The sequence below is a fragment of the Carcharhinus amblyrhynchos genome, chromosome 8 (assembly GCF_965287045.1).
Source record: "Carcharhinus amblyrhynchos chromosome 8, sCarAmb.v2.hapA, whole genome shotgun sequence".
Classification (NCBI taxonomy): domain Eukaryota; kingdom Metazoa; phylum Chordata; class Chondrichthyes; order Carcharhiniformes; family Carcharhinidae; genus Carcharhinus; species Carcharhinus amblyrhynchos.
In genome coordinates this window covers 41,912,622-41,937,536 of record NC_137331.1, presented here as the reverse complement: position 1 = coordinate 41,937,536, position 24,915 = coordinate 41,912,622, and the positions used below count along the sequence as shown (strand labels likewise).

The 24,915-nt window shown below is 46.4% G+C and overlaps 1 protein-coding gene across 1 annotated transcript in view; it reads right to left on the bottom strand.

Moving 5' to 3' along the window:
• The window catches only part of sntb1 (syntrophin, basic 1), a 101,039-nt gene extending 77,159 nt beyond the window's left edge, over positions 1 to 23,880 (bottom strand). The window contains exons 1-2 of the mRNA XM_080193939.1: positions 23,420 to 23,880; positions 17,314 to 17,533 (exon numbers count right to left, since the gene is read on the bottom strand). Coding sequence (XP_080050065.1) covers positions 17,314 to 17,533; positions 23,420 to 23,710 — 511 coding nt within the window. The 5' untranslated portion in view covers positions 23,711 to 23,880. The remainder of the gene's footprint in view (positions 1 to 17,313; positions 17,534 to 23,419) is intronic.
• Between the last annotated feature and the right edge of the window lie 1,035 nt (positions 23,881 to 24,915).

Here is a 24,915-nt window from a genome sequence, read left to right as displayed (position 1 = left end):
AATTGCCCTTAGCGTCCAAAGATGTGTAGGCTAGGTGGATTGACCACACTAAATTGCGTTGCCCGCTACAGAAAAGATCATGGAAAGGTCTGTTGGCCTTGGGCAGGATTTTTTGGTTTTAGGGCGAGTGAGGCCAGAATATCCTGCCTTTAGTGTCCAAAGGTGTGCAGGTTAGCATGGTAAATACATGGGGTTATGAGATAGGGCCTGGGTAAGATGCTCTGTTGGAGAGTCAGTACAGACTCAATGGGCTGAACGGCCTCCTTCTGCACTGTGGAGATTCTGTCTGGAATCTGTCTCGGGAGTGTGCAAAATGACAGAAAAGCTTCAGGAATTCTGTTGCCGCACAGAGGTCAACTCCCAGAAAAACAGCTTCTTCACTGCAGCTTCCTGTTCTCTGTGATGATCCAGCCATTTGGCTCAGTTCAGACAGAGGACTAATGTCTCAATTCTGCTTCCGATATTCCAGCTACTCCAATCCTCCCGGGAAAAATGTCACAGATCGGAAAAGCAGAGCTGTGTTTCTGTAGCACCTGTCACAACCGCAGGAAGTCCCAACAGGTGGTGACAGCCAATGATGTGCTTTACTGCAGTGTGGCCATTGTTGAAATGCAGGGAAAGAGCGGCAGTCAGTTTCTACACAGCAAGATCCCACACAATGAGATAACAAGCAGAAAATCTGATTCCTACTGCCCAGGACATCAGTGATAACATCTTTGAAACTGCAGCTACGGGAACATTCTATGCCCACTCATGAGGGGGTGGGTTTAAATGCCTCATCACGCCCGACAGTGCAGCACTCCCTCAGTACCGCACTGGAGTGTTAGCCTCGGCTGTCTCCAACGTGGACTCAACAACTCGTAACCTGACGGAATCCCTATAGTGCAGAAGCCAGCCATTCGGCCCATCGAGTCTGCACCAACCACAATCCCATCCAGGCCCTATCCCCATAACCCCATGCATTTACCCAACCTGATCCTACAGAACTTTGCCAGTGGTTCCCTTTAATCTATTGGCAATTTTAGAGGGAAGTCATCTCAATTGAACGAATGGCTCAACCTGAGGCCCCTTGTTATAAAGAGGTCCAGGCAGCGGGCGCCTGACGTGTCCATACCACCCGACTGTCTGTCCCTCTACCGCAGCTACACCCGTGGCCGGGTCTCCCTGGAGAAGGGGTGTGGGGTGTGTGAGGGCACTGATGAAACCTTCCACGCTCGCTGGGGACAGCAGGGGCTGGCGTGTACTATCTTCCCTTTTAATCACATTTGATGTTTTAAGTGACAGGATACTGCGAGGCCTGGATAGAGTGGATGTGGAGAGGACGTTTCCACTAGTAGGAAAATCTAGAACCAGAGGGCACAACCTCAGGTTAAAGGGACGATCCTTTAAAACAGAGATGAGAAGGAATTTCTTCAGCCAGAAAGTGGTGAATCTGTAGAATTCTTTGCTGCAGAAAGCTGTGGAGGCCAGGTCATTGAGTGTCTTTAAGACAGAGATAAACAGGTTCTAGATTAATAAGGGGATTAGGGGTTATGGAGAAAAGGCAGGAGAACAGGGGTGAGAAAAATATCAGCCATGATTGAATGGTGAAGCAGACTCAGTGGGCTGAATGGCCTAATTCTGCTCCTGCCTTATGGTCTAAGTTTCCTTTTTGCTTTGTCTTTTGGTCTGGGGGACTCCCATTCTTTTTGGGGAGCTGCCCCTTTTAATTTGTCCCTCAGTTAATTTGATTTAGTTTAATTGTTCTGTCAAAAAGAAGCCCTTGGAATCACGCTGGGAACTGAACTCCCCCCTATTCTCCCCAAACCCCCTCCCCCAGGGTAAAAATTCATCTTCCTACCCAGGGAGTAACAAATTAGCTGCTGGCCACAATCACTGCCCGATTTCCAATCTCTGCCCCTTATGTGGAGATGCCAGCATTGGACTGGGGTAAGCACAGTCTTCCCTCTTGTACAGGAGCTGCCAACAGCGTCTGACACCCTGTAACCACACGGAGACTGGAAAAGTGGAATGCAGGCAAGCACGTAAACTATGTCAGATAGCTAAAGGAAAAATGCCTCGCCAGATGTGGCAGACCTGAACTAGGTCAGATTAAAATCTAAACGTGACTGAAGGAACGAGAGAGGCACTGAATGAGTATGGGAAAGTATGGGAAAATATAAAAAGAGTGACACACAGTGTGTGGCGGTGAGATTACTAAGCACAGCAAACAGAACATGACTCAAACTGCTGCCTCCTGAGCTACGCTGCAGGCAATGAAATTAAAGACAAACATCAGCACGAAACTCAACGTAAATGGTGCTGATCCCAATCGGAACAGGCTACAACCTCCACATCTGTTTGTATCTTTACTGACCGCTATCCTGACCAGTGCTGGAAGGCATAGTGATCCGGAATTGCATAACTCCCAGCAAGGAGCCAACTCGCTGATCGACACGAGCAAGTGCTTCATATCCGGAAGGAATCGCAGGGCTGCAGTATGTTCAGAACCACAGAGACAAGAGGTTTGTCACATTTCACAGCTATCATAGGCACAGGAGCACAGAATGGTTACAGAGCTGAGAGAGGCCATCCAGCCCATCACATCAGTACTGGCTCTTTGGAGGAGCAATTTACCAAGTTACATTCCTCTTGTCTTCTCCCCATAACCCTGCACATTCATCCTTTCCAAATAATGATCCAATTCCCTGTTGAAAGTCTTGATTGAATCTGTCTCCACCACACTCTCAGACAGTCCATTCCAGATTCTAACCACTCGCTGTGTGAATCCATGTCCACCACACTCTCAGATGGTGCATTCCAGATCCTAACCACTCACTGTGTGAATCTGTCTCCAACAGACTGTGTGAACACGTTTCTCCTTATGTCTCCATTGCTTCTTCTACCAATCACCTTAAGTAAGCATCCTCTGGTACTCAGTCCTTCCCTCACTACTCTGTCCAGATTCCTTGTGATTCTGAATATCCCCATCAAATCTTTTCACTCGAATCCCAGCGGAGGGGCAAGGGTTGGAACTGGCATTGAAACATAGAAGATAGGAGCAGGAGGAGGCCATTTGGCCCTTCAAACCTGCTCCACCATTCAAAATGATCATGGCCTAATCCTGCTTTATCCCCATAAGCTTTGATCCCATTCACCCCAAGTTCTATATCCAGCTGCCTCTTGAATACATTCAATGTTTTGGCATCAACTACTTCCTGTGGTAATGAATTCCACAGGCTCACCACTCTTTGGGTAAAAAAAATGTTTCCTTACCTCCATCCTAAATTGTCTGCTCTGAATCCTCAGACTGTGATCTCTGGTTCTGGACTCCCCCACCATCGGGAACATCCTCCCTGCACCTACCCTACCTAGACCTGTTAGAATTTTATAAGTCTCTATGAGATCCCCTTTCATTTGTCTGAACTCCAGCGAAAACAATTCTAACCTAGCCAATCTCTCCTCGTACATCAGTCCTGCCATCCCCAAAATCAGCCTCGTAAACCTTGGCTGCACTCCCTAGAGAGCAAGAACATCCTCAGAAAAGGCATTACTTCATTCCTCCCATTTCTAACTCAATGTCAGTCAGACAGGAGAGAGAACAAGTGATGGATGGGGACTGTTTAGGCCTCTATTCAAGGTGCAAGGCTCTCAGACTGCCCTGTGGGGTGAGGGAGGTGCAGCAGGATTGGAAAGAGGAAATAGTTAAGAACAAGAAACTGTTAAAAGTGAATAGCTGACCAGGTAGTTTATTTTACCTCGTGCCATTTGCCGTTTTTTTATCTTTGCCTGTTAGAACATCAAATTTTTGGACTTTCTGACTGGGTGCAACATCAACATGAACGTCATTCACACAACAGGGACTTGCACAACTTCTGTCCTGTTGCCGAGAATATGTAATGAGCTCCAGATAACTGGAGTGGCATTCAGGACACCCACACAATGTTCGCTCTGGGAAGCTGGGTTACTGCAGAGAAACCGCATGATTTTTGTTACAGCTTGCTACTTTCTTTATCACATTCTCCGGGTCAGATGTAATACTGCAGTATCAGTGCTTGGATTGTAGGAATGATGGCTTGGAAAACTTGGATCCCAACTTATTTGCAAGATTTTTTTATATTCCCAGAGAAGTTGGGATTGTTTTCTTCAGAGGAGAGCGGATTTGAGGGAAAATTTAATGGAGGCTTCCAAAATGATGAAGGTTTTTGATCGAGTGTGAATATGGAAAATCCGTATCCTGTGGCAGAGGGGTGGGATAGTTAGTGGAAGGCATAGATTTAAGCTGATTTACAAGAGATTCCGAGGGGAGAGGAGAACACGCTTTATCTACTGGGACTAACCGTGACTACTTTCTCAATGACATACAAACAGAAAATATTGGAAACACTGAGCAGGTCAGGCAGCATCTGAGGAGATGAAACATAGGCCGGAATTCTATTGCCCCGCTCGCCACGGGAATCGGACCTCGGGTGGGATTTTCTGGTCTTGGGTCAAACAAGGCTGTAAAATCCCGGGTGTAATGTTTCAGCTCCTGACCCATCCTCTTCCTGGTCAGTGTTGGGATTTTATCTGGTTTGCTTCTGTCTTTCTCACAGGAACAGAAGGAGGCCATTCAGCCCCTTGATCCTGACCAGCCATTCAATGGGATCATGGCCAATGTGTGACCTAACTCCAAACATCTCACATCCCTTAATACCTGTGATAACTTTAAATCAGGCAATTGAGGTGGGCCTGTTAGAATATAAACTCCCTGATTAAAGACCAATTTGAGGGAGCCTCTCTTGCTTTGTACATAACCAGGCGTGTCAGTTCCTCAGAGCGTCGACTGCTCACTGAAAGTACTCTGTGTGCTGTTGTCAGACTTGTAAATAAAGGGATTTTGGTGAAAGGACTCCGAGGGCTTATTACAATACCTTAATCTATCTCAACTGTAAAAATGAACAGTTGATCTAGGATCAATTATTATTTGTGGAAGAGTTCCAAAGCTCCCCCCATCCAGTGTGTGAAGAGGTTTCCCTATTTTCACAGTGTTCAGGAGAGGAGCTGGTTGCCAGCTGGATGGGACTGTCTCTAACCATCATGTCTCAAGCATTGTAACTGTATGCAACACACTACACGGACCCCGCATCTCTTTTTCTGTCTGCTTTTCATACCACCATTTATCTGAGACTGTTCAATGTTTCAGGGTTTGCTGTGTAAAGGTCAATCAGAGCGTTCTCTGTAGATTCAACCTGTGACTGGCCTTTATGGTAAAGGGGGGACTCGAGGCAGATACTGAATTCTGACCTGCTATCCAAGAACCAGTGAATTCTCAAGCTGGAATAAAGGTTCTATTGTAAAGCCTCACCAATCTGTGACTACAATCACACCCTTATCTCAGTTCACTGAACTCAATGCATTTTGCCAAGAGCGGGACTATAATTCTATATAGCAGTATTGTTTTACAGTCCAAAGTCCACTTCTCACTTTTCAACTTGCTAATCCGGTTGTTTAACTACTTCCCAATTCCTATCTGTTTAAAAAGCTCGCAGTCTGCTATTTAAACCAAAGTTCCTTTTGATTATAAACAGGACTGTCCAGTGGTAGGATGTGGAGTCCATGAAAGATGAGTTTCAGACAAAAGCTGAGCTATCAGCTATAGCGGAGCCTGTTTACTGATCACAGACCCAGGATCACATTGCTCAGATATTCCTTGGATAAAAGCAAATTAATGCAGACACTGGAATCTGAAACCAAAAGAGAAAATGCTGGAAAACCTCAGCAGGTCTGGCAGCATCTGTAAGGAGAGAAAACAGCTGACGTTTCAAGTCCAGATGACCCTTTGTCAGCTCTTTTCTCTCCTTACAGATGCTGCCAGACCTGCTGAGATTTTCCAGCATTTTCTCTTTTGGGCTCAGCTATTCCCATTGTCCACAATGCCACTAATGGAAGAAGACAGGTGGTTTCAGTGGGCAGAGTGGGAATGTCACTGGACCTAGTAACTTCTGGTTAATGTTCTGGGGGGCATGGGTTCAAATCTCACCAACTGACAGAATTTAAAATCAATTAATAAATGAAACAAGTCCCCATTGACAGGGTGTTTCAGGATTTCCCCCCTACACCAATGTAAAGGCATGATGGAGCATAAATTGGGAGAATGTTCGTAAGGCCATAAGACATAGGAGCAAAATTAGGCCACTCGGCCCATCCAGTCTGCCCTGCCATTCAATAATGGCTGATATTTTTCTCATCCCCATTTTCCTGCCTTTCCCCCATAACCCCTGATCCCCTTATTAATCAAGCACCTATCCATCTCTGTCTTAAAGACACTCAATGACCTGGCATCCACAGCCTTCTGTGGCAGAGTTCCACAGACTCACCATGCTCTGGCTGAAGAAATTCCTCCTCATCTCTGTGCCTTCTGGTTCTAGTTTTTCCTACTAGTGGAAACATCTTCTCCATGTCCACTCTATCCAGGCTTTGCAGTTTCCTGCAAGTTTCAATAAGACCCCCCCTCATTCTTCTAAACTCCAATGAGTACAGACCCAGGATCCTCAACCGTTCTTCATACGACAAACTCTTCATTCCAGGGATCATTCTTGTGAACCTCCTCTGGACCCTTTCCAGGGCCAGCATATTCTTCCTTAGATATGGGGCTCACAATACTCCAAATGGGGTCTGACCAGAGCCTTATACAGCCTCAGGAGTACGTCCTTGCTCTTGTATTCTAGCCCTCTCGACATGAATGCTAACATTGCATTTGCTTTCTTAACTGCCAACTGAACCTGCACATTAACCTTAAGTTAACGTGCAGGTCACTGAAGTCACTTCATTGTCATTTCAGCGTAAATGTCACTAAAGTCTAAGTCAAGGTGAAAGATTCACTAGAGGAAAATGAATCTGGGATTGGGAATCAGTTAAGAAGTACAATGTACTTGGCACTAAAGTTTAACAGTAATCATTTGCTGAACAGCTCTGGGTGGGGCAAGGGCAGTGTAGTTGGATTATCGTTGGACTAGCAACCCAGGGGGCCAGCTGAATGTTTTGAGGACATGGATTCAAATCCCACAATGGCAGCAAGTGGGATTTAAATTCAATTCATAAAGAGTCCACCGTATAAAATGAGTCACAGCAACAGTGACCATGAAACCATTGTCAATGGTGGTAAATGTCCACACAATTCACCAATAGCCTTACCCTGTCTGGCCTACACTTGACTTCAGACCCACAGTAATGAGATTGACTAACGTCACTGTCTTTGTGAAATTTGCACATTGTCCCTGTGTCTGTGTGGGTTTCCCCTCACACTCCAAAGATTTGTCGGTTAGGTGGATTGGCCATACTAAACTGACCCTTAGTGTCAGGAGGACTAGCTAGGATAAATTTATGGGGATAGGGCCAGGGTGAGATTGTGGTCGGTGCAGACTCAAATGGGCCAAATAGCCCTGTTCTGCACTGTAGGGTTCTATGATTCTAGGGGGCAGCACCGTGGTACAGTGGTTAGCACTGCTGTCTCAGTGCCAGGAACCCGGGTTCAATTCCCGGCTTGGGTCATTGTGCAAACTCCACGCAGACATTCTCTGCACGTCTGTCTGGGTTCCTCCGGGTGCTCCGGTTTCCTCCCACAATCCAAAAATGTGGGGGTTGGTTCATTGGCTAAGCTAAATTGACCCTTAGTGTTAGGGGGATTAGTCAGGTAAATGTGTGGGGTTACGGGCATACAGCGTGGGTGCAGGCTTGATGGGCCCAATGGCCTTCTTCTGCACTATAGGTATTCTATGACTCTTAACTGTCTTCAGAAGGCCACTCAGTTCAAGGGTGATTGGACTTGACTGGGTCTTGGCATTGTGAACTGTCGCACTGGGTCAGAGTGTTGTGGGTTCAGGTTCGCACTCCCGAGGACTCCAGCCGACAGGTAATACAGAACCTTCTCCATTTTGGTGGGTCACAAGACACGGTTTCCGATAAACTGATGGGGAGGTTTGATATCTTCCGGAATGATCTTTAAGCTTCCCAGGAGCAGTTCTGCTGTCCTCCTGGGAGTGTCCTGCTGTGACTCAGTTCTGAGTGGACCGGTTACTCCGGGGATCTGATGGCAGCTGGATGAGCAGCATGTCCCACCCAGGGGAGCTAGTTTAGATCGATTAGCGCCTGGATACTGGGCAGATTGGCTTTGGGGAGGATGCTGCTGTTGGACTGTCTTTCTTGCTGCTGGATTTGGAGGATCTTGTGCAGAATCTGCCGATAATCCTTCTCCAGTGCTTAGAGGATCCTGTTGTGGATAGACCAAGTCCCTGTGACCAATAGGAGGGGATCCCTGCTGCCCAGTGACCCATGTTCTTAGCCTGGGGTTTGAGATCCTGGTCTGCAAATACTCTTTTCCCCAGTTGGTCGAAGAATGAGCTAGCACCTCGAAGATGACACTGTAGAATCCGTACAGTGCAGAAAGAGGCCATTTGGCCCATCAGCTCTGTACCACCTCTCCAAAACAGCATCCCTCCCAGGCCTTCCCACCCATCCTATCCTTTCGGAGTGTGGGAGGAAATCAGAGCACCTGGAGGAAACCCACACAGACATGGGGAGAACATGCAGACTCCAAATAGGCAATGTGGGAATCGAACCCAGGTCCCTGGCACTGTGCAACCCCACCCCCATCACCTATGATGAATTTCATCATCTTTTTCTGCCTTCATCCAGAAAAGCTCCCAAGCTATGGAAAGCGATTACATTTCCCGGGATCTCTTCAACGGTCATAATCGACAGGGGAAAGTGCTGGAAGCTGGTTGAAAAAGAAACTTCAATTTCCAGGTGTCCAGTGAAAAGCCCATTTTCCCATTTGCTTTGGAGAAGCAATGGACAGTGGGCAGGATTCTCCGACCTCCCCTCAATGGCAGGAAGTGGCATGCCACTCACTGGTGGTGGCAACCTCTGGTGTGAGGGTGTGTGAGCGTGAGAGAGACAATAAGAGACAGAGTGAGAGAGAGCACGTGAGATGGATAGAGGGTGTGTGAATGCAAGAGAAACCATGAGAGTGAGAGTGAGAAAGGAGGGAGGGAATATGAAAGGGAGGGAGTATGAGAGGGAGGGAGGGTGTGTGAGAGAGAGGGGGGAGAGAGAGAAAGAGAGAGAGAGAGAGAGGAGGAAGTGTAGAGGGAGGGAGAGAAACAGAGTGCAAGAGAGAGTGAGCATGTTGTGAGGGAAAGTCTGAGTCAGACAGTGTGTGGGAGAAAGAAAGTGTGTGAGATGGAGAGAGAGAGACAGTCTTCCTCCCGTATCTAACCAGTCTAAACTCTGGCGCCTTATTCTGATCTTTCCAACAGATAGAAGTTGATGGTCAACATTCCAATGTATCTTTCTCCTTATATGGTCTTTTCCTCTTTAACTGAAACAGATGCATTGCTTGAATTTTCAGAAGGGTTTTCTGTTTGTCATTTTGTAGTAGCGGGCCCCTTTAAGAATCATGTGACCTGATCACCCAAGGAGCGTGGAGATCTCGGTGCGCAGGTCCCTGTGGACAGAGTGGATCGGAGTGCTGGAAATGAGAATATTATGAAAGTACTCTGCGTATGTGTGTGTGTAAATAAACCATTATAGTTCTTTCAATACTAACTGGCAGTCGCCAATCCTTGCAATTACTACATATTTACAGTGTTACAGAATAACGGGCCTTGCTTCCTGTGCTGACTCTGAACAAGCTATCCAGTTAGCTCACACCCCTAGCAAGACAAATTTCAGCCGTTTATACAATTCCCTTTTGAAAGTTCCCATTGAATCAGCCGCTGCCAGATCACCAATCAGCTCCTTATCTCCCCACAACTCCACCCCATTCTTTCGCAAATTACCTTAAAAATCAGTATCCTCTTGTTACTCCCACGAGTGGAAACAATTTCTCTTGAACTCAGTTTGGGTTCCACCAGCTCTCCTGATCTCATTACAGCTTTGGTTCAAACATGGACACGGCACAGTGGTTAGCACTGCTGCCTCACAGCAGCAAGAGACTGGGTTCAATTCCTGGCTTGGGTAGCTGTCTTTATGGTGTTTGCACATTCTCCCCGTGTTTGCGTGGGTGTCCTCTAGGTGCTCTGGTTTCCCCACCCCCAGTCTAAAGATGTGCAGGTTAGGTAGATTGGACATGCTTAATTAATTAATGTCGCGAGATGTGGTAGGTTAGAGGGATTAGAAGGGTAACTAAGCGGGGATAGGGCCTAGGTGGGATTGTGGTTGATGCAGACTCGATGGGCCGAATGGCCCTGTTCTGCACTGTAGTGTTTCTATGATTCCATGGACAAAAGAGCTGAACTCTAGAGATGAGACGAGTGATTGCCCTTGACAGCAAGGCAGCATGCGACTGGGTGTGGCATCAAGGAGCCTGAGCAAAACTGGGATAACCAAAGAGGGACACAGATAACTGGCAAAAGAAGCAGAAGAGAATTAGATTCACTTCACACCAGTTACTATGATCTGGGAAGTGCTGACTAGAAGGACAATGGAAGCAGATCCAACAGGAATTTCCAAAAAGTAAATTAAATGCTAGATGGGGGAAAGTCTTGCAAGGCCAGGGAGAAAGAGCGAGTCAGTCTGATTAATGGAGTGGGTCTTTACAGAGGAAGCACAGGTATTATGGTCTCCTTTGGTGCTGTGTGTTTTGAGAGATTACGTTGGGGATGTGTCTCATTTCATTTCGTTTCCACACTGAGACTGATTCCTCAATTAACCATCATATCTTCAAATTGGGAAATGGGGTGACATTTAAATATTGCTGACAGCTGGTGCCATTTGTTAATCACAGTCAAAGGCCATGAGGGCTCCGTGTAGCTGCAATAATCTTTTTTTGGACAAAGAAGCAGGACTCATTAGATCACAGGGTTTGAGTGGCAGTAATAAAAGGAAGGTAACTTTCCCTTTAAACCCTGCCCCTTTAAAATAAAATCTCACCATGGATTCAGCTTAAAGAGACGCTGTTATTGGGCAGTCACGCTCCTTTTGCACAGTTTGCAAACAACATAAAATGAACATGCAATCTTAGGTCTGGAGAATGGCCTGCACTGAGAGAGGCCAATTGGCTGTTTGTAGGTGTGCCAGCTTTTTGAAAGGGCTATCTGATTAGCCCACTCACCTCCCCTTGGCCCATCACCCTGCTCGTTCATAGAAGCCCTACAGTGCAGAAGGAGGCTATTTGGCCTATCAAGCCTGCATGGACAACAATTCCACCCAGGCCCTATTCCTGTATCCCCATGTCTTTACCCTGCTAATTCCCCTGGCACTAAGGGGCAATTTAGCATGGCTAATCAACTTAACCTGTACATCCTTGGATTGTGGATGATACGATGGCACAGTGGTTAGCACTGCTGCCTCACAGCGCCAGGAACCTGGGTTTGATTCCCGTGACTGTCTATGCAGTGTTTGTATGTTCTCCCTGTGTCTGTGTGGGTTTCCTCTGGGTGCTCCGATTTCCTTCCACAGTCCAAAGATGTGCGGGTTATGTGGATTGGCTGTGCTAAATTGCCCCTTAGTGTCAGGGGGATGAGCTACAGTAAATGCATGGGGTTATGAGGATAGGGCCCGGGTGGGATTATGGTTGGTACAGACTCGATGGGCCGAATGGCCTCCTTCTGCACTGTAGGCATTCTATGGTGACAATGGAAGGTGACTTGTCCACCTTCTCCCATCACAATTCAACAAACCCAACCTTTAGAATAAGTGCCGCACCTCTCCTGAATGGATGGCACAAGATGATTCACAACAGACAGTTGCTAATGGTATCATTAGGAGGCTGATGGAGAGGGAGCCTCCTCACACTGGTCAGGCCTGTTAGATGGCTATCGCTGATATAGAATGGATTTAACACACTCAAGGAAGGGATGGACATTTCACTGGGCTAACGTCACTGGAAGATATCTGCTTACTTTCCTTCCTTTCTGAAAATGATCTCCTGGCAGCCATTCAAATACTCATAGTGACATTATGTGTTTTTAAAAAGGCAGCACTCGGAAGTGTTACATTGAACCACTGCCTCTTTTAGCACAGAAGGAGGCCATTTGGTCCATCATGCCTGTGCCAGCTCTTTGAAAGCACAATTCAATTCAACTCACACCAATTATCTTCTGACACCTCCTCTGGAAAATGCTTCAATCATCCCTTCAGGAAGTGCATTCCAGGTCATAACATCTCCTGTGCAAAAACATTTCTCCTCATTTCCCCTCTGGAACTTTTGCCAATTATTTGAAGTCCGGGAGTTCTGGTAGGGCCGGAGGAAACAGCTTCTCTCTGCTTGATATGAGAGCTTCCCATTCCAGTAGCAAACGTTCAGACAGTACGGAAAGTGGCAAAAGAAACAGCGGAATCTGGGATTGGGCCAAAGACTGAAGTGGACAAAACCTGTGAATGCTGCTGCTGGTGGTGACGGTGCCTGTGGTGATGGGAAGGTAGCCCAAAAAACCCCTCAATCTCCGCTGCCAATAGAATGCGAGTGAGCGTGACTAAGAGATATAGAGAGAGTGCATGTGAGAGAAAAAGAGAGAGGGCTCGAGCCCGTGCGAGAAAGCACGTGAACGTGTGCAAGGGAGAGAGAGAGAGCGAGTGTGTGTGTGTGAGAGAGAGCGAGTGTATGAAAGGAAAAGCACAGTGTTAACGGGACAGCAAGCAAGCAAGCACGCACCAAAAGCACAACCTGTTTCTCAATCAGTTTGTTCAGTAGATGTAGTGGGTGGAACGTGACAAGCCCATCAGCCCCCCGCAACCCTGGTCAAAGTCAATGGAGTTTTGAATATCACCGTGTTCATCATTCCCTGTCCCCCCGTTGCAATGGGCTGTCAGCGATTCTTGTTTGAAATAATGTAACAAATAGGCAGCAGTTACCCTGACTCAATCCCAATTCATCATTGGGCTGCTTCCCAGCCATGGCTCAATGGATAACACTCCATCTCTGACACAGAAGATTGCAGGAATAACAATGCAATATCAAGATTTGAGTATGGAATCTAGACTGGCACCGTCAGTGCCGTGCTGATAGAGTGCTGCACTGTCAGAGGTGCCGTCTTTCAGACAACATATTGAATCAAGGCTTCCTCTGCCCTTTCAGGCAGATAAAAGAGATCTGACGACACGATTTGACATGCAGTAAGTAAAGCTCTTCGTGCCTTCGCTGAATTAATCACAAAGTAAAGACTTTCTACATTTCCAAAGTCACAACAGTAACTTCAGTAAAGTACCTCACTGGTTATAAAGCACTTTGGGATGTCCCGTGCTTATAAAAGATGCTTTAAAAATGCAAATTCTTTCTTTATACATAAGAGAGCCAAAGGTTGCTAGAAAGGTAAGATAGTCACCAAAAAATTTATTCGGGAATTCAGGAGAAACTTCTTTACCTAGAGTGGTGAGAATATGGAACTCACTCCCACAGCAAATGGTTAAGGTGTATAATATTGATACATTTAAGAGTTACTTTTTATTCATGCTCAGCATGTGATTGCCACTGGTTCAGCCAGCATTTATTGCCCATCCCTAATTGCGTCTCAAGAAGGCAGTGGGGAGCTGGAATTCTCTGCCCGTTGAAGTGGTGGAGGCTACCTCGCTAAATCTATTTAAAATGCAGTTAGATAGGTTTTTGGTAGGCAAGGGGATTAAGGGTTATGGGGAGAAAGCGGGAAAGTGGAACTCAGCCACTTCAGATCAGCCATGATCTTATTGAATGGCGGGGCAGGCTCGAAGGGCTAGATGGCCCACTCCTGCTCCTATTTCTTATGCTCTTATGTTCCTTCTTGATCTGCTGCAGTCCCTGGGGTGTTAGGGAGAGAGTTCCAGGATTTTGGCCCAATGAAAGTGAAGGAATGGCAATAATTTTCAAATCAGGATGGTGAGTTGCTTGGAGGAGAACTTAAAAGTTTATTTATGAGTGTCACAAGTAGGCTTACATTAACACCACAGTAAATTTACTGTGAAAATCCCCTAGTCGCCACACTCCAGTGCCTGTTCAGGTACACTGAGGGAGAATTTAGCACAGCCAATGCACCTAACCAGCACAACTTTCAGACTGTGGGAGGAAACCACAGCACCCAGAGAAAACCCACGCAGACATGGGGATTATGTGCAGACTCCGCACAGACAGTGAGCCATGCCGGGAATTGAACCTGGGCCCCTCGCACTGTGAGGCAGCAGTGCTAACCAATGTGCTACCGTGCCATCCAACTTGCATAAACAGTTAAGGGAGAAAGGAATAGAAGGGGTGGGTGGAGGGTCTGATGGAGGGAGGATTATCCACCTGACAAGTGACCCCTGATGCTGCCTGACCTGCTGAGTATTTCCAGTGTCTGCAGTGTTTTGTTTTAAGCAGGATGGGGAGGAGGCTTGTGTTGAACATGAACATCCAGAGCAGTTGGTTTCAGTGGCCTGTCTGTCTCTGTGCTGTAAAGTCTGTGTGATTTACCACTGTTACTTTATTCACAAGTCTGCTGTTGGTTAATCTACAATGGTTAACACCAAGAGTACTTTCACTAAAAGGATTAATGTTCAAAATATCCACTGAGTGATGTGATGGAATCTGCTGATATCGGTTTTGGATACTGGCAATATCAGCTTACAACAGGCGGAAGTATTAATTAAAAGCACGAGTATTGTTTGGGTAACTCTAAATTAAATCTCTCTCCCTGGCTATTTGCCTTGACAAAATGCAGTGTCATGAAGTACAGAACCCTTTAAAGAGCCAGCTTTCCCTCACTACAAACAACCAAAATTTCATATCAGTCAATCAATACTTTTATTTATGTGGATTCATTCACAACCTCCAGTGTCCTAAAGCACTTTACCAAAGTTTTAAAGTTGATTTATTAGTGGCATAAATAGCTTTACATTGACACTGCAATGAAGTTACTGTGGAAATCCCCTAGGCACCTGTTCACTGAGGGAGAATTAAGCACGGCCAATGCACGTAACCTTCACATCTTTCAGACTGTGGGACGAAACTGGAATGCCCAGAGGAAACCTACACAGACACGTGGAGAGCGTGCAGACTCCACACAGACAGTAACCCAAGCTGGGAATCAAACCCGGGTCCCTGGTGCTGTGAGGCAGCAGTGCTAACCACTGCGCCATTGTTACTAAGCATTGCTTCTAAAAGTACAGTCACGAACCAAAATGTGCACAGCAAGATCCCACAAACAGCAACGAGATTATGGTAATCAACTAGAAGGGTCTTGGAAGTCACATCGACTCAAAATGTTAGCTCTGTTTCTCTCTCCACAGGCGCTGCCAAACCTGCTGAGTTTTCTCCAGCGTTTCTTGTTTTTAATTTCAGATTTCCAGTGGTATTTTGCTTTTAACTCGATTTCTGTGCTGACGTTGATTTGCAGAATAAACACTGGCCTCATTAACAACCTGTTTCAGGTATTACTAGTCAGGGAAACAGGTAGAAGCACGTGCTTTGTCTGCCCCATGTGCCAGCAGCCACAGAAAGTGTCTCAGTGATAATCATCGCACTGCGTCTTACTCACAAGAAACATTCCAAAAAGTTGCTGAAGTCAACAAAACTCTGGATTTGAACCTCCAGTTAGTCAACCATAACAAGTTTCAGTATAATGTGTACATGACACTGCATGCAAAACACAGGAACTGGTGCACAAAGGAGTATACAACACCTTAACAAATTAACTATCATTATAGTTTGTCTTCAAATAAACTGACACAACAACTGTGAGATTGAAGCTAAAGTCTAACTAACATGGACATATGAACCAGACTCACTTGTTTAGCATTGTCCAGATAAACTACTATTTTTGAACTATTAGAATTTTACTGCACATTATTAACCAGTGTTCAATGGTGGGCAGTAATGTCTAGCATTTATTCAAAGAGATTCCTCTATGTTGCTCTGTGCTTGGGGTAAGGGAACAAAAACTAAAATACTCTCACCCTCCTGTAGCTGGGCAGACTATACACTCAACTGAGTGCAGAGGTCATGGGTTCAAGTCCCACTCCAAAGGCTTGAGCATAAAATCCAGGCTGACATTCCCAGTCTCCAAGTGAGGGGGTGCTGCACCGCCAGGGGGTGAGGGCCGAGTGCCAAGGGGGTGCCGTACCGCCAGAGGGCGAGGGCTGAGCGCCAAGGGGGTGCCGCACTGCCAAAGGGCGAGGGCCGAGGGGGTGCCGCACCGCCAAAGGGCGAGGGCCGTACCGTCAGCGGTGCTGTTTTTAGGCTGAAGAGAATGTAAAAATCCTCACAATGCTGAAAAAAGAGAGTGGGTGCGTTACTCCACTGTCTCCTAAACAATATTCAGCCCTGAAACAACTTCACAAAAACAGATTAATGTGGTCATTCTCTCATTTCCGCCTGCAGGAACTTGCTGTGTAAAAGTTGGCTGCTCTGTTCCAATACTTCATTCACCGTACAGAGCTTTGTGATACCCTGTGACTGAAAAACGCTACATCAATGCAAATCTTACTCTATCAGGCATTCTACAATGCATCTGGGTGCAGTGAAATTTGGCATGTCAGCTACGACTCTCACCAACTTTTGCAGATCCACCATAGAAAACATTCTTTCTGGTTATATCAAAGCTTGGTATGGCTCCTGCTCTGTCCAAGACTGCAAGGAACTACAAAAGGTCATGAATGTAGCCCAATTCATCACGTAATCCAGCCTCCCATCCACTGACTCTGTCTACACTTCCTGCTACCTTGGCAAAGCAGCCAACATAATTCAGGACCCCACACACTCCAGACATTCTCTCTTCCATCTTCTTCTGTCAGGAAAGATACAGAAGTCTAAGGTTATGTACCAAACAACTCAAGAACATTTTCCTCTCTGCTGCCATCAGACTTTTGAATGGACTTACCTTGCATAAAGCTGATCTTTCTCTAGACCTTAGCAACGACTGTAACATACAAACTGCACTCTCTCCTTTCCTTCTCTATGAACGGTATGCTTTGTCTGTATAGTGTGTAAAAAACAAGACTTTTCACTGTACACTAATACACGTGACAATAATAAATCAAATCAAATGGTGATCCAGGTGGGGCGTTTGCTAAACCTCATTGTAAATAGCTGTCCCCACTAACGGAGAGGGCAGTACTGAATCCGTTCAACCACTCCGACAGACTTTCCATTAATATCTTCCACATGTCAGGAGTCAATACAAAACAAACCTCAAAACTTGCACCAATGATATTTCATTATTTGGAACAACAACATGATAGTTCACTTCACAAATAATTAATGGTGAAGACTTAAGCAGAGATTTTTAAAATGTGAATAAGACACACCTCCACAAATATGATCTCACTGTCAATTTGGGACAAATTAAAGAAACATTGCCTCAGACTGGGCCAGATACTGCTCAGAATGAGGAACTGCCAACTCACCCTCCAGGAGGACCTCTTTCCCAGCTCTCTTCAGCACTTGCACTGCCTCATCGTGCGTCGCATCTCTCAGATCCACTGAATTCACTGACAAGATGGCATCGCCCACATATAGAGCCTCGGTCTTGTCGGCTGCCAGACCTTTAAAGATCTTCGAGATCAGGATTGGCATCTTATTCTCCTTGCCTCCCTTGATGCTGATTCCCAGGCCCCCGACCTCTTGCTTGAAGAGAAAAAAAAAGAGATGGTGTTACTTTGGTGATCAGGGAAGATCGCAGTGGCGCTCTCCCTAACAGTGCAGCCCTCCAATCCCTGGAATTCCACAGCGCTCCAGCATACTTCTGCACGTATCCCACTCCAGCTCAACCCTGTGTGGGTTCAAATCCCATCCCAGCGGCCCAAGTGCACGATCTAGACTGACATGGACGCACTGAGAGAGTGCTGCACTGTCAGTGGTGTTAAACCAAACCCACTTCGACACTTGTTTTTAGCCCTTGCACTTTGGATTTATATAGCACCTTTAAATGTAGCAAAACTTTCCAAGGTGCTTCACTGGAACAATTATTCATGGATGATGTGGGGAGCTGGTGGCATAGAGGCAATGTCACTCGATTAGTAAACCAGAGACCTGGAGTCCCTGGTTCAAATCCCATCATGGTAGATGGTGAAATTTGAATTCAATAAAAATCTGGAATTAAAAACCTGATGATGACCATGAAACCATTGTCAAATGTTGTAAAAACCTATCTGATTCACTAATGCCCTTTAAAAGGGCAGCATGTGGCACAGTGGTTAGCACTGCTGCCTCACAGTGCCAGGGCCCAGCTCAATTTCAGCCTCAGGTCACTGTCTGTGCGGTGTCTGCATGTTCTCCCCATGTCTGCATGGGTTTCCTCCAGGTGCTCCAGTTTCCTCCCACAGTCCAAAGATGTGCAGGTTGGGTGGATTGGCCATACTAAATTGCCCTTAGTGTCTGCAGATGTGCAAGTTAGGTGGATTGGCTATGTTAAATTGCCCCTTCGTGTACAAAGATGGAAGGTTAGATGTAATAGCCATGGAAAGTGTCTGGGGTTACGGGGTTAGGGCAGAGGGGAGGGCCTGGGTGGGATTCTCTCTTTTGGAGAATTAGTACAGACTCAATGGGCCAAATGGCCTCTTTCTGTACTGTAAGAGTTCAATGATTTGCCATCCAGTCACACACGGCAGTAATAGGGACTGCTGCGCCCAAACCTGGCCAAAGAAGTAGGTTTTTAAAAGAGCGTTTTAGAGGAGGAAAGAGGAACAGAGAGATTTATAGAGGAAATCAATTAGGGTTCTGAGAACTTAAGGCACACCAGTGGTGGAGAAATTGTACAGATACACAAGTGTCTCAAAGTGGGGGAGCCTGGAGGTGCAGTGTGATAGTAGGGCTGGAGGAGGTCATAGAGAAATGGCTGAGAGGCCAGGGAGCTATTGTTGTGTGATAGAGTACAGCAGGACAGTGGAACATTGGCAACAGATGCTGCTCCTTCAACTCAATTCTTGAAAATCTTTTCCAAAAACGCAGTGTATTATGGTTTTGCTATGTGGCTGCAGGAAGAGCATTAATTGAGGTTGTCTCTGATGTTTGGTTATTCCAGATAACATAAAACCCTCAGAGACCAAGAACAAATAAGCCTCGTTGGCCCCTGAATCGACATTGGCGCACGTTGGAAGTAATGTACTTCTCAGTGCTTTCAATTCAAAATGTACAACGTCTTTGGAAAATACACTAATGTGCACCCAAACTCTTAAAGCATTAAGTGCAGACTTGTAGGAGTCACCAGCACACCAGGATTTCATCAACTAGTCTGAAAGAAAACAAGGGGATCCAATGTAGATTCATCAGAAAGGTCTCAGGGTTACAATACGAAAACAGATTAGATTGATATTCCTTGGAATAGAGTGGTCTGATGGAGGTGTTTACCATGATTGGTCAGATAAACACAGAAATTTTACAGGAGGCCATTCAGTCCACTGTAACTGTACTAGCCCAAAAAAAGAACTATTCAGTCTAATCCCTCTTCCATCTCCTGGTCTGCAGCCTTATAGGTTCTCTCTGCTAACCAAAGTAGGGGCTGAATCCTCCTTTTCATAGAATTCCTGCAATGCAGGAGGCAGCCATTTTGCCCATCGAGTCTGCACTAACTCTCCCGAGAGAGCATCTTACCCAAACCCAACACCCCCAGTCCCATTTCCTTACCCCCAAGCATTTACCCCACTAATCCCCCTAATCTACCTAATCTTTGGATACTAAGAGGCAATTTTAGCATGGCCAATCAACCTAACCTACACATGTTTGGACTGTGGGAGGAAACTGGAGCATCCAGAGGAAACCCATGCAGACATGGAAGAATGTGCAACTTCCACACAAACAGTGACCCGGAATCAAACCTTGGTGCCTGGCACTGTGAGGCAGCAGAACTAGCCACTGTGCCACCGTGCTGCCCACTTCTCCTTTAGTGTATTAAAATAACAAATAAGAAATTCTGCAAGTGTACATATGCATGAAATTAAAGGGGCAGAATTTTCCAGCTGTGCGGGCTCCAAGACCGGAAAATCCTGCAAGATGTTAATGGACCTTTGCATGGTGCGTGTCCTGCCCGCTATGGTTCCTGTGGCAGGCAAGGTGCATTCTACCCAGAGACTTGTAAGAAGGCCTTTACATTGACCAGAATGTGGTTAATGCAGCTCTCTGGCTGTCTAATTTTAAAATGGAAGTTACCGTGCTGTCAAAAATTCTCCTATCTAAAGTCCTGATGCTGATCTTTGAAAAAAAAACAAGTTTGGATCTATCCAGAATGGATAATAAAGGAATTACCATCTGTAACTTTAGCCCTCATTTTATCTGTCTCTTCTTGCTGCGAGAGGGTATTAAAATAATTACCACTTGCTCCAGTCCCATTTCCTGTCCTCTGAGTCCTGACAACTTGTAGCAGGGTCCTCTGTAAACTGCTGACAGGGTCTGATGTTATCGATTGGATCTGCACTGTAACCCTGGAGTCCAAGTGGGGAGTGTTGACCTCCCCCCTCCCTCCTAGGGTTATAAAGGAGGTGGCCAGGGAAATAGTGGATGTGTTCATTGCCATCTTCCAGAATTCTGTAGATTCTGGAACAGACCAGTCAGACTGGAGGGTGATAAGAATGACCCCACTGTTTATAAAAGAGAGGGAGAGAGGAAACAGGGAATTACAGAGCAGTTAGCCTGACATCAGTAGTAGGGAAAATGCTAGAGTCTATTATAAAGGATGTGATAACAGTACATTTACAAAGTATCAACTGAATTAGACAAAGTTAATTTGGATTTATCAAAGGGAAACTATGTTTGTCAAGCCTATTGGAGTTTTTTTAAAGGACATATCCATTCCACTAGTTCATAGAATCCATTGAATCCCTACAGTGCAGAAGGAGGTCATTCGGCCCATCGGGTCTGCACCTACCACAATCCCACCCAGGCCCCAGTCCCACAACCCCACATATTTACCCTGCTAATCCTCCTGACACTAGGGTCAATTTAGCCTAACCCACACGTCTTTGGAGTGTGGGAGGAAACCAGAGCACCCAGAGGAAACCCACACAGACAAGGGGAGAACGTGCAAACTCCACACAGCTCCACCCAAACTGCACATAGTTAAGGTTAAACCAGTGGTACAGTGTATTTGGCTTTTCAGAAAGCTTTTGATAAAGTTCTACATCAGAGGTTAACGTGCAAAATTAAAGCAGATGGATTTGGCGGTAATACATTGGCATAGATTGAGAATTGATGAGCAGATAGGAAACAGAGAGTAGGAATAAGTGGGTCTTTTTCAAAGTGGCAGGCAGTGACTAATAAGGTCCTGCAGAGAACAGTGCTCGGGCCCCAGCTATTCACAATATATATCAATTATTTGGTTAAGGGAACCAGAAGTAACTGGTCATTACTGGGTCCCCCCCCACCACTCTGTCAGCCCTGTAAAGGTGAAGCCTTTTAATAGGGCCCAGTGAATGTATAATCACAAATCAGGCCTTATCTGTACACAAGTTCCTCCTCACACTTAAAACCAGAAGCCACCATTGATTTGCTCAGAGTAGTCTGTGATTGGACATTATGTGAACTACTGTAACTTCCTTTACAATCACCGCCTCCTTGAGACTAAGAGCAGGAATCAGTTAGTGCTGAGATAAATCACAGAACTATTTGTAATAATACAGCCAGAAAATTCTTTCACAGTGTTTGATCGAATTAAAAATTAACAAATTCACTTCCTTGGTAATCATTGAGATATGGCAGGGAGGGGCTGTACATGTTTTCCAACTTTCTTTCCTATATCAGGGTTAGTGAGTGGCTAATGGAGGAAAACGAGGGTTTAATTGGGCTTCTAGTCTCATTTATCAGTGTCATAAGTAGGCTTACATTAACACTGCAATGAAGTTACTGTGAAAATCCCCTAGTTACCACACTCTGGCGCCTGGTCGGGTACACTGAGGGAGAATGTGCAAACTCCAGCGCGTCTTTCAGACTGTGGGAGGAAACTGGAGAACCCGAAGGAAACCCATGCAGACATAGGGAGAATGTGCAAACTCCACACAATGACCCAAACCGGCAATCAAACTCAGGTCCCTGGCATTGTAAGGCAGCAGTGCTAACCATTGTGCCACCATGCTATCCACTTTTATGCTAACATAAGGGTTAATCCCAATTCCATCTGAGGAAAGGCCATGGTGCAGCTAGTAAAACAAACCACTGCACTCTGCTATGGATTGGTATGTACTCACCAAGGGCCTGACTCAAGAAGAAATGTTGCATTAAGTTGATCTTTCTCTACACCCTAGCTATGACTGTAACACTACATTCTGCACTCTCTCCTTTCCTTCTCTATGAACGGTATGTTTTGTCTGTATGGCACGCAAGAAACAATACTTTTCTCAGTATGTTAATACATGTCACAATAATAAATCAAATCAAAGCTGAAACCCAAAGGCCAGGAGTTGCAATCTGGTTGAACAATAATTCAGATTTCAGTTTTGAAAAAATAATCTGGCTGGGAAAGTTGTCGAGAGGTTGGGTTATTATAAAAAAAAACCCAACAGGTTCACCAATGCCCCTTCTGGGAAGGATCTGGTTTGGGAACCTGCCATTCCTTATACTCACCCCCACCAACTACACACACACCTGGACTACAGGTGACTCCAGTTCCACACTCAACTCCCTCTGAAGTTCAAGAATGTTGCTCATTGTCACCTTAAAGGGGCAAGGATTTTTTTTAAAAAAAATCAACCAACAGGCAAACCTTCCTATGTTATAGAGGATTGACGATGTTAGTTGTTGAAGCTAGTGTGAATGACCTTGGACGTTACAGGCGCTCTATCAAGGCAAGTGGACTTATCAATAGGTGTGTGGAGGTGTCGGTTCTAAGCGGGGGTGATCATCCGGCACGCCAAGGGTTAACTATCCGAATTGGATTTCCAAATACTGGGACACTTGTTTAGCTTCGCCAGAGACAGTCATTACTCTGCACTCGCTAAATAAACCAGAGAGAAAACACCTGAACTAACAACAAGCGCAGAAATCAGGCTGCCAATTCAACCCCGGGCAGAGAATAAAAGGTCAGGAGGGGGAAGCAAAGTGGCAGTAAATGCAAAAATCACTGTCAGGAATGCGGAAAGGCTTCTAATCTGTCCAACCCCACTTCTAATTTGCTTTAACAAGTGCTATCTTTAAAAAGGATCTATCCAAGGCCAAAACCTCTTGATTTTTAATGCAATGGGAACTTGTGCTCTGTTCAAACACTGAAGACTGTAAAGGGGAGATACAAGTCAGATATTCAGTGGAAAAATCACTGGGACAGGAAGTTTCAGAGTGACAAATGAAAAATCTGCAGTAATGGCGTGTGGAGTTTGTACCCCTCCCGGATTGACCCTGGGATAGAGAGAGAGTGACAACTCTTATGAAATGCAGCACGAAATTTACACGCACACACAACTTGCTGCTGGCTACACTAAACAACTGGCTACATCAACGTGTTAAAAGTTTTTACTAAGTAACCGTGGAAAGAAACTGACACACACACACACACAGTTCCAAACTCTGCTACATTGCTGACAGTAGTACCTTGATCACCCGGACGCTTCTCTTCTTGTTGCTGATGGTGTCCGGGACGTGTTCAGGGATCCCGCTGCCTTTGGGACTGCGGGTTCCAGGCTGGGGGCTCCGGGACAGCAGCTGGGGGGATGCCTCCGAGCCCCCTCCATTGGTAACCCCGTTCCAGGCGGCCGTGTGGCCGGGCTGTTCGCAGCTCAGGATCAGGTTGTCCTGGTTCAGGGTGGCTAACACACGGTGCCAACTGTCCCTGACCAAGACCTCCAGCAGCCCACTCCTCTGTACCCTGCCCACTAACGCCATCTTTGTCACATTCTTAAGATACCAAATGTCCCGAAGTTTCAAAAGTCTCCCAGAGACTGCAGCAGCATTAGAGAAAGAGAGAGCTGGTTCCTGTGTGTGTGTCTCTCTCTCTCTGCCCTAATGCCAACACATTCTTCTGCTCAATTTGTGTTCGGGGTGGAGCTAAAAGGGACAAGTTAGACAACAAATAAAGGGATATTCTCCACCCACTTTCTGATGTGTGCTGGAGGGAGTGGGTGTGGAGTACACCCCCTGTGGACGACAGGGGACAATCTCCAACTCTGCTTTTAAAGTCTGGAACTACTGGTGTGAAATTCCAATATGAAATTAACGCAGCAAATCCCTGAAATTACTGCGAGTTTGAGAGGGATACACTGTTGCACTTACTTCTCCAACAGTTGTGTCCAGAGTACTCAACCCCAACCCCACCCCCACCCACTCTAGTGACCGGGGCACCTCCCGCTCCTCCTGCGTCCAGGACACTCACTCCCACCCCCACTCCCCGCATCTCCAGAGTCCAGGATATTGAACCTCCGCCACTCCAATGTCCAGGACGCTCATTCCCCCCCCCCACACCCCGCCCCTTCAGTGTCCGGGACACCCCCCCCCCCCCCCCCCCCATCCCCTGCCCCTCCAGTGTCCAGGACACTCACCCCCCAACCCCACCCCCCACTCCTCCAGTGTCCAAGACACTTACGCTCTCAACCCCTACCTCTCTAGTGCCAAGGACACTCACCCCCCCCCCCCCCCCCCGCCTCTCCAGTGTCCAGGACACTCACACAGCCCCCACACCACACCCCTCCACTGTCTAGGATACTCACCTCCCCACTCCCCGTCCCCCACCCCTCCAGTGTCCAGAACCCTCACCCCCCCACCCCTCCTGTGACAAGGACACTCACCACCCCTCCATCCCTCACCCCTTCAGTATCCAGGACACTCACCCCTCCCCGCCCCTCCTGTGTCCAGCATACTTATGCCCCAGCCCCATCCCTGCAGTGTCCAGGGTTGCGAATGAAGCCCTGTCCACCCTCCAAGCAGCCTCCCATCCATTGATTCTGTCTACACTTCCCGCTGCCTCGGAAAAGCAGCCAGCATAATCAAGGATCCCCACACACCCCAGACACACTCTCTTCCTTCATTGGGAACATAAGAACTAGGAGCAGGAGTAGGTCATCAACAAGATCATGGCTGATCATTCTGTGGAC